At 49.6% G+C, this 9,663-nt stretch overlaps 1 protein-coding gene across 1 annotated transcript; it reads left to right on the forward strand.

Moving 5' to 3' along the window:
• The first annotated feature begins 1,490 nt into the window (after positions 1-1,490).
• RPL11 (ribosomal protein L11) lies at positions 1,491-5,288 on the forward strand. Its single transcript, XM_040229685.1, has 6 exons — positions 1,491-1,561; positions 2,336-2,486; positions 3,197-3,303; positions 3,532-3,663; positions 4,683-4,793; positions 5,213-5,288. The coding sequence occupies exons 1-6, from the start codon at positions 1,556-1,558 to the stop codon at positions 5,240-5,242; spliced, it is 537 nt and encodes a 178-aa protein (XP_040085619.1). The 5' UTR covers positions 1,491-1,555; the 3' UTR covers positions 5,243-5,288.
• The last annotated feature ends 4,375 nt before the right edge of the window (positions 5,289-9,663 follow it).

Genomic DNA, 9,663 nt, shown 5'->3' on the forward strand with positions numbered 1-9,663 from the left:
CTTGCCACAACAAGAAAAGAGCCTGAGCATCACCACAAATCTAGTATAGCTAAAAAATAATTAAATAAAGTTATTAAAAAAAATTTTTTTTAAAAAAAGGACTTCCCTGGTGGTCCAGTGGTTAAGAATCTGCCTTGTAATGCAAGGGACACAGGTTCGATCCGTGGTCCGGGAAGATCCCACATGCCGTGGGACAACTAGGCCTGGGTGCCGCAACTACTGAGCCCATTCTCTAGAGCCAGGGAACTCCAAGTACTGAGCTGGAGTGCTGAGACCCCGAGCTCTGCGACAAAAGAAGCCACTGCGGTGAGAAGCCCCTGCACTGCAACCAGAGAGGAGCTTCTGCTCGCCCCAACTCGAGAAAGCCCACACACAGCTACAAAGACCCAGTGAGCTGTAAAAATAAACGAATAAAAAATTTAAAAAACATTAAAAAACAAACAACAAATCTGAGGGAAATAATTAGTAACCTGCCCCCAAGATCTCATTGCTATTGAGGCAGCCAAGACAGAACCACATCTGCCTTCACAGCTCGAGACTCTTAAGCCAACACTGTTCAATTACTATTTATTTATCTGTTTATGGACATGCTGTGCTTCATTCCCCGACAAGGACTCGAACTCAGGCATTCGGCAGTGAGAGCACACAGTCCTAAGCAGTGGACCGCCAGAGAACTTCCCTAAATATTTAAATTCCATTTGTTTACACTGTTATAGAATAAAACTCTCACTTCATAATTTGCCTACTTGACTTAGTGTAGTCCTGGCTCCTCTCAAGACGCAAGAAATACTTGTTCCTGAGGCTGTAAGTGGGGGAAGAGCATTCAGCTTTTTTTTTTTTTTTCAACTTAAAGTTTAATATCATTCCTGTGATTATAAAATTTTTTAAAGTTAACTTCTTTATTTTAATTGGAGGCTAATTACTTTACAATATTGTTGTGGTTTTTGCCATACGTTGACATGAATCAGCCATGGGTGTACGTGTGTCCCCCATCCTGAACCCCCCTCCCACCTCCCTCCCCATCCCATCCCTCAGGGTCGTCCCAGTCCACCGGCCCTGAGTGCCCTGTCTCATGCATCGAACCTGGACTGGCGATCTATTTCACATATGGTAATATCCATGCTTCAAGGCTATTCTCTCAAATCATTCCACCCTTGCCTTCTCCCACAGAGTCCAAAAGTCTGTTCTTTACATCTGTGTCTCTTTTGCTGTCTCGCACATAGCGTCATCGTTACCATCTTTCTAAACAAACACATGAAAAGATGCTCAACATCGCTCAGTATCAGAGAAACGCAAATCAAAGCGTTCAGCTTTAAAAAAAAAAAAAAAACAAAAAAACAAAAAAACACGATATTGCAAAAAGCCCAGGTCGGCCCCAGCACCGCCAGGGTCTCCTGCAATTGCCACCTATGCCCACGAGGGGGCAGCCGACTCTACGAGGCTTCGGGCGCGCCTTTCTTCCTCTCCTTCATCTCGCTGGCCTGGGAAAAGAGCCCGCCTCCTGGCCCATAAGGCCCTGGGTCGGAAATCTCGCCTTCTCTTCCTGTTTCCCGTCATGGCGGTGAGTAGCTGATTCCCGGGTTAGCTGTCCTTCATCCACCTCCATCCACGGCCGGCCGAGCCGCTGGGGGTTACCTCCCCCGCCGCCCGAGGAGAACGGAGCCCATAGTGCCGGCCGTGCCGAAACCGGCAGAACCGTGCGCTCTGAGGGCGCGGAGCTGGACCTTGTCGCCTGTGTCCCCCCCCCCAACTCCCCAGGAGTAGGCTCCGGGCAGCCGCCGGAGGCCCAGGAACACGGCCCGCAGGCTGCAGCGAGTGGCCAGCGGACCGATCGGAGGGTGGGTTTGGGATGCGGGATCTGGGGCCTGTGGCTGCTGGCCTCGACCCGGTGCTGGGGGAAGCGTCCGCCGGGTTCTCCCCTCGGGGCCGACCCCAGACTTTGGTCGCAGCCTCTATCTAGACGGTTTCCGAGTAGGGTGGGAGGCGCTGCACAGCCACGTGCTGGCTGTTTTTTTTTTTTTTCCCCTCTGCTCATCGGAAAAAAGGGGGTGCCTTCCGTCACCCTACACTTTGACCCCCGAGGGGCTCACTCTCAAGCGTCTGTAAGTTTATCACCCGGCACCTATCCTGTTTCTCGCGTTCCGAATGTGGGGGAAGGAGAGACAAGACCCTCTCCCCCGCGAGAAGCCTTTCTCGGCTCCCGGATGAAAGGGTGACGATCGCTGTTAAACCTATTAGGACTGCTTTGGGGATGAGCGGAAAGCCGCTCTGCGTTTAGGCTGGCCGCCGGGGCGGGGTTGAGGCGTGTTGACCGTCGCCGCTTCTCTTTTTGCAGCAGGATCAAGGTGAGAAGGAGAACCCCATGCGGGAACTGCGCATCCGCAAGCTCTGCCTCAACATTTGCGTCGGGGAGAGCGGAGACAGGCTGACCCGGGCAGCCAAGGTGCTGGAGCAGCTCACGGGCCAGACCCCAGTGTTCTCCAAAGGTGAGTGGTGGCCGGCAGCGGGAGGGCTGGGGGCTGGGGGCTGCCCCTGAAAAACATCAGGCCCGTTTTGTACCCAGTTGGAAGGTGACAGGTGGCATCTTTAAAAGCGTTGCTTTCCTGAGCTTTGTGTGAATCGAGATTGAGCTCAGACTAGCCCAGGTGGAGATTTTTTTCCAAGTAAAGAGGCTATGCAGTGAGGTGGAAATGTTGGGAATGCAGAAAATGGCATTTGATTCGACTAGCAGTGAGGATAATCTAGGCGAGGGTAAGAACAAGGCTGCGTACCTAGACTAACCTGCTTCATGCTTCAGATTCCGGCTCCATCGCTTGCAAGTCTGATTTCTTCCTCTGGGCCTCAGCTTCCTTACCTGCATACAGGGTATGATAATAGTTTATATATAAGACTGTGGAGGATGGACAGGGTTATCTGAAATGCCTGCTGCCCAGCGAGCACAATGCAGGCATTGCATTTTTTGTTTTTAGAGATTTGTTGCCTTAGGATAATGGAATATGGGGGTTTGCAGCCTGCCTCTTTATTACCAACTGGTCTGTACAAGGTAGCCTCTCACAGCTTCTTCTGTAAAATGGGGATAAGGGTGCAGTAGAGTTTTAGCAAATATTGGTTGCTATAGAATGCTAAATTTTTTTGGAAAGAGGGGAGTGCAGTGGAGCAATGACAACAGCTGACTCTTTGTTATCCCCACCTGCAGCTAGATACACTGTCAGATCCTTCGGCATCCGGAGAAATGAAAAGATTGCCGTCCACTGCACCGTCCGTGGGGCCAAGGCAGAAGAAATCCTGGAGAAAGGTCTAAAGGTGAGGCCCGTCTCTAAATGGGGTAATGGTAGAGAGTACCAACTTAGCACATAGTCAATCTTCCGAAGCAGGGGGAGCTTCTAAAGGGTTTTTCCCTGTATTGGGGAAATGAGATTGTTCCTGGCCAAGTTACATTGCACTATATTTGGGGGTCCTGAGTGTTGCAGGATGAGCTAGATATCGGGGTGTTGAGTTGACAGGGAGTGATTTCTGCGTTCTTTTCCCCAGGTGCGAGAGTACGAGTTAAGAAAAAATAACTTCTCAGATACTGGAAACTTTGGCTTTGGGATCCAAGAACACATCGATCTGGGGATCAAGTATGACCCAAGCATCGGTATCTACGGCCTGGACTTCTATGTGGTATGAGTACCGAGTCTTTCCCACTCCCGCTCTGTAAGAGTGGGCGCTGCTCCTCTTTTTCGTCTGTGCTATCCTGGCGGTCAGATGTTGGATTGGGGCTTTGAATGTTGTCTGTCTTTGCTCCCTGGGGAAGATGCACCTCATTGGTGGCAGGCGAGGGGGTGTAGCCCTGACTGTGAACTATAGCTGGACAGATTCCTCCTGTTGTGGTGCTTAGGGTGTAGGATCTAGTGAGCAGTGATGTGGCTCAAAGGTGGATAAAGGAAACAATTCCAGCCACTGAATTAACATTTTGAGAGATGGTATTGAGGTTGCGTTTGGTGTTGGGGTTGGCTGCCCTTTTCCCTGCTTCTGCCCTTAGACCTCGGGAACGGGGTGGCTTCCATCTGGGGGCGCAAAAGCAGGTTTGATGATGGAACTGTTTGCTCGGGATGGGAATTTTAATGTAGACATGACCGTTAGTGTCACTGTAATGTTTTGGCCCCCCAAAATCAAAGTAAATAGTAAAACCCTGAAGTCCTGACGAGTGTAAACCTGAAGGACGGCAGCATTCTGCCTATCAGATTTGAATGTCCAGACAGACTGAGTTAGGTGCTCACAGGCACCACGAACCTTTAACTAGAAGCACTTTTGAGCTGAAGCAGAGGAGAGAAATATAATTATTTCTTTGTGCTTCTTAAAATTTTAAGATTTGTACAATGCGCATGCTGAAGTGAGATTTTTTTTATCTGCTATTTTTTAAAATAATAGCCCTCTGGGACACGGGAGCAGTGGTCTTAGCCACCACTGGGAGTTAGATTGGGGAGAGGGGAGGTGCTGGGAGGCCAGCCTCCAGAGCAAACCTGTCGTGAGGCGGTGTGTCGTCCAGGATGCTGGTTCCATCAGACCCTGGGGTCATGGGTCTCTTGCACCAGAATTATGAGGTGACTCTGGAAGATCTATTGCTCCAGTGTGTGAGTCTTGTCCGTCTGCTCTTGACTCTGAGCTGGCTAGGTGACTGTTGGTTATTCCTGGGACAGGTGCTGGGTAGGCCAGGTTTCAGCATCGCAGACAAGAAGCGCAGGACAGGCTGCATTGGGGCCAAACACAGAATCAGCAAAGAGGAGGCCATGCGCTGGTTCCAGCAGAAGGTAAAGCTTGACCTGTCTCAGGTGGAGTGGCGGAAGGTGGTATTGGTGAATGGAGTTGGGATACGGGGGTGCAAAGCCTGGTGGGTAGCTCTTTTAAAGGTAGAACATTTGGGCAGCTTGGCAAATGGGCTTCCAGGGTTTGTGGTTTAAGAGAACCCAGAACCAGGCTTCTCCCCAGCCCTGTGAATGCAGCTAACTGGAAGGGGAGGTATATGACTTTTAATAGGAACCCCTTTTTCTCGGGGTCCAGTGCAGTTGAGCATAGTGGAGCGATTGTTAAAACTGGCCAGCTTCCTGTTTAGGGATATGGGATTCCAAGCCAAAATTCATGTATCTGATTTGAATTTTCAAACGTTAGCCATTGCTGCAGTCATTACTGTTACCTCCTGTTCTGAAAAAATAAATCTCTTCTCTTTCAGTATGATGGGATCATCCTTCCTGGCAAATAAATTCCCGTTTCTATCCAAAAGGCCAATAAAACATTTTCAATGAAATGTACAATTACTGTTGTGTGTTCTGTGCAAGGAGCCTGGCCATATTCAAGTCCCTGGACCTCCAGCCACTTAAAGCTTCGATGGGAATAGCTGGTAACCACCCTGTCTTCCCCTTGGACGCCAGTGCTTCCTGGCAGACCCCAGGCTGAGAGCTTCGCAGCACTGCCCGTGCTCACCGCCCCTGTTGGCTGGCTGTGGTGCCGTGGCCCGGTGGAAACTGATTGTACGGGGGGTGGCGTGGTTGGGGCCGGGTTTGAATTTAGAGCCTGGATTAAAGTGGGGTGCAGGGTTCCCCTCTGCTCAGTGATTCTGCCGTCCACTAGAGGTTTTACCAGTACTGATGTCTGAAAGGATCAGAGTCTTTGATGTGGTGCTTTGGGGTGAAACACTGGACTCGGTTTTTCCTTTAAAATGAGAATCGAGGGTTGCTGAGAATGTAAGTAGAGAATGGGGTGGTGGTCTTTGAGGCCTATTGGCTGGATTCGATTCCCTGCCCTGGATCTTCTTAGCTCTCTTACGCCTTAGATCTGCGTCAGCGTCCCCATCTGTATTGTGGGGGCAGTGGTGGCCAACCTCCTTCAGGGTGAGCGGTTTAATATTTCTTAGTCTTAACGTGCACCAGGCACACAGTGCTCAGGAAGGATGAGCTCTGTGTTACTCTCTGCGCAGTGTTACTGCTGCCGGAGTGCCCCCTTTGGTAGGACAGCGGGACCTTTGCCTGTACTTTTGCTGCCAGAGTGCCCCCTTTGGTACGACAGCGGGACCTTTGCCTGTACTTTTCCAGGTCACCGAGACAGTGACATTCAAAAAGTGACCATTTCTCTATTGGACATAACACTTGGCCAGTGGTTCTAGCACAAGTGCACTCAATATTGTCACTTGCGACTAATGAGTTCCGTTGTCCCTGGGCCACCTTTTCATTGCTGTTAAGTGGTTCTTTATTAGCTGCCTTTGTAAGGTATTTTTCAACCTTATTAAAGGAGGTTATTTGGTATACCTAACTTTTTATGGAAATATGGCTTACTTTGTTTTCCTGATAATCTTATCCATCGGATCCAGGTGCTTGAAGGGGTGGATCATGAAATATGTTAGCATAAGCTTTGTTTCACTTTAAACAGCAGGCATTCATTTCTCAACCTTTTACTGTGGGACTCCACTTAGTAAAGAGTCATCTTGTGAAGGAACCCAATTTCTGTGATTAAGCTTTACATTTATAGTGGGGGGACCTCTCTGTTTAACATCTATACTAACAACTACAACTGAAATAAACATCTTTGAGAACAAACTAACTCTTGGTGAATATATTGGCTGGCTAGTACTGGGTGCTGTTGAAGTCGGTATATTCTCTAGTGATGGGAGTGTGTACTGGTTTAAATAAAGCATTGCCGGAAAATGGAATGTAGAAAGTTTCCAATGGTATTGCCATCCTCTGCACTTGGCTGGTAGCCACTTGCTGTGTAGCTGTGTTTTTAAGTTAATGTGGTACTTCCTAGTTAGTTTACCAGTGTATGTGCCCACCCTTCACTTGGTTCTACTGATTTGTGAATGAGTTCACTTCCCATTTAAACACTACCTAGGCTTCTGGCCCAGAGGGAACAAAGGCCCTCAGGAGTTTGAGGAATTAGATGGGTTTTGCTTCTAGCTCTAGCAGCGATGTTTTAGGTGAACGACTGTAAACACCTCGGGAGCTGGCGCAGGCGAGAACACGCGCCTAGCCAGCTGGGAGCAGCAGTGCGGGAAAGCCTGCCACCCCCAGCCCCTCTCTAGCTAGAGGCTCGTGTGCGTGCTCAGTTGTGTCTGAGGCCGGAGCCCATTGGGCTCCTCTCTATCCATGGAATTCCCCAGGCAAGAAGACTGGAATGGGTTGCCATTTGCTAACCCATCTTCCCAACCCAGGGGTTGAACCCGGGTCTCCTGCATTGGCAGGCGGATTCTTGACCATTGAGCCACCTGGGAAGCCTTGTTAGAAACTCGGCTTCCAAACACATCACACAGGGTCTGAAGCGCTGGTGTTTGCTGGAATTGCCTGGGGAGTGGTCAGAACTACTTACTAGACCCCACCTGAGACCCGAATTCCTTTTAACAAGACCTGCAGGTGATTTGTATGGACCTAAAGAGTAGGGGTGCTCCCCACATCCTAACCTCACAGGGAGGGAGGGAAGGCATAACGTCCAGGGAGGTTTCTTTAATAAAATTTAGTCTTCCAAGGTTCCTGCTGTGTTTGTTTTTCTCAGTTCCTCAGCTGCTACCCGTGAAAGCTTACCTCGGTGTTAGGTGACTGCCCCATGCTACATGTGGTGCTGTGCAGAGTAAGGTGGTATCCCTGGTGGGCATCTGGCTGTGTTCCAGGCCCAGGGGCATTAGATGCTGCTCAGCTGAGTGTTGTCCTGCGACTAGTCTTCAGGACAGCTCTCAAACAGGGTTGATGTTGCCCATCCCTGTCCAGGGCTGTTTGGAGGCAGGCTTTTGATGATCACGTTAACTAGAGCTGCTGTTAGCACTAGTACCTGGAGGTGAAGGGTATCAAACGTTCCACGATCTGAAAAAGTTAGTGTTACAAGAGTAGTATACGGCCTCTTGTGACCCCATGGACTGTATGTAGCCTGCCAGCCTTCTCCAGGCAAGGATACTGGAGTGGCTTGCCACCCCCTTCTCCAGGGTGGATCAAACCCAGGGTCTCCTGCATTGCAGGCAGATTCTTTGCCAACTGAGCTACCAGGGAAGCCCCACTCTGAGACGATCACAAAAATGTGTGAAGCACTGTGGGGATAGGCACAGGGTGGTTACTGATGACCTCGGCTGCGTGGTGGCGTCTGCGGTGCAAACACTAGGAGGTCCTAGTCTGGTTGAGAAACTTAACCACAACCAGAGAGAGTGAGGGTGGGCAGGGCAATAGTAGGTCAAGTCAGACCTGTGTGGAACCTACCATTGGAGGCTCCAGCTGGGTTATGGCAAAACAAAACTGTGACACAAATTGAAATTGTAGGTACGATTTTGATTTGTGCTTTTTGTCCCTCTTCGCATGATGTGTTCTCATGTCCCAGTGGCTGCATAGTACGCCATTCCTTCAGATGTATAGGCTCTACTGCCCTAATCTCCGCGGCCAGCACCAAATGCCAGGAATGTCAGTTCCTCCCACAGAACTGTCCCAGGAGAAGCACTTTGGTTCGGGTTTCTTGGCCCTGTGTCCAGTGAGTGTGAGGTTCTTGTATCTTCAAGCTGTTGCACAGTGTTGTGTAATTTACGGGCTTCCCAGGGGGCGCTAGTGGTAAAGAACCCACCTGCCAATGGAGGAGACATCAGAGATGCGGGTGCCATCCCTGGGTTGGGAAGATTCCCTGGAGAAGGAAGTGGTAACCCACTCCAGTATTCTTGCCTGGAAAATTCCATGGACAGAGGACCCTGGCGGGCTACAGCCCATAGGGTCACAGAGAGTCAGGCACGACTGAAACGACTACACATAATTTATGCTCTGCTTCTGCCAGCATTGTGACCAGAGGCAAGTAACTGCAAACTATCCTTTCCTGGTCCTTTATAGCAGAGTCTGTTTGATTTTGTGCTTTTGCCTTTTCCTGCTGCTTGACCACCACGTGTGCAGCTTAACCACACATGGAGTTTATCAGTCCCAACCTGTTAAACTCTGCATATACACTGAGACTCTCTAACCAACTGTTGGGTAGAGACTGCAGTGACTAGGCTGTCAGAGGGGTCTGAGTCTTAAAGGGTTAAGGCCCATGCTGTCTAGGTGAGTGGTGAGGTCAGGGCCCAGAAACACCCACAGTTTCAGCTGCCTGCCACTGGGGAACTGGCTGGTGCCTGGGGGTACAGAACAACTTAAGTGCAGCTTGTTATGGAAACCGCAGTTGCTGTTGTCAGGGGGGAATCCAGCCTAAGGCACCTGGGGGCACCAGGAGGACTGAACTTGACTCTGTTCAAGGTGCAGGTGCAAGAAAGCTTAGGAAACAAATGCAGATGGTTTGTGTTTTTACAAATTTGAACAAAATGATGTGTGATTGTACCAATTAAGGACCTTATGTAACATGATTTTAGGGTTCTGTTTCATAATTATATATCACTATTGATGTGATTTGTTATGTGATAAATATTTCAATAGTTAGAAAAACCTGAAAGTAGCTTAAAAGGCAAAGATACCAGACAACTTAAGCAGAAGTGACATTTTAGACTCCCCCCAGTTACCCTGCTCGGAGTAGGCAACGGCACCCCACTCTAGTACTCTTGCCTGGAAAATCCCATGGACGGAGGAGCCTGGTGGGCTGCAGTCCATGGGGTCGCTGGGAGTCGGACATGACTGAGCGACTTCACTATCACTTTTCACTTTCATGCACTGGAAAAGGAAATGGCAGCCCACTCCAGTA

The sequence above is a fragment of the Oryx dammah genome, unplaced genomic scaffold (assembly GCF_014754425.2).
Source record: "Oryx dammah isolate SB20612 unplaced genomic scaffold, SCBI_Odam_1.1 HiC_scaffold_27, whole genome shotgun sequence".
In the NCBI taxonomy this organism is placed as follows: Eukaryota; Metazoa; Chordata; class Mammalia; order Artiodactyla; family Bovidae; genus Oryx; species Oryx dammah.

Coding starts and splice junctions, on each gene's coding strand:
- RPL11 (XM_040229685.1), top strand. Junction 2,487..3,196: donor GACCCCAGTGTTCTCCAAAG/GTGAGTGGTGGC, acceptor CCCCACCTGCAG/CTAGATACACTGTCAGATCC. Junction 3,304..3,531: donor TCCTGGAGAAAGGTCTAAAG/GTGAGGCCCGTC, acceptor TCTTTTCCCCAG/GTGCGAGAGTACGAGTTAAG.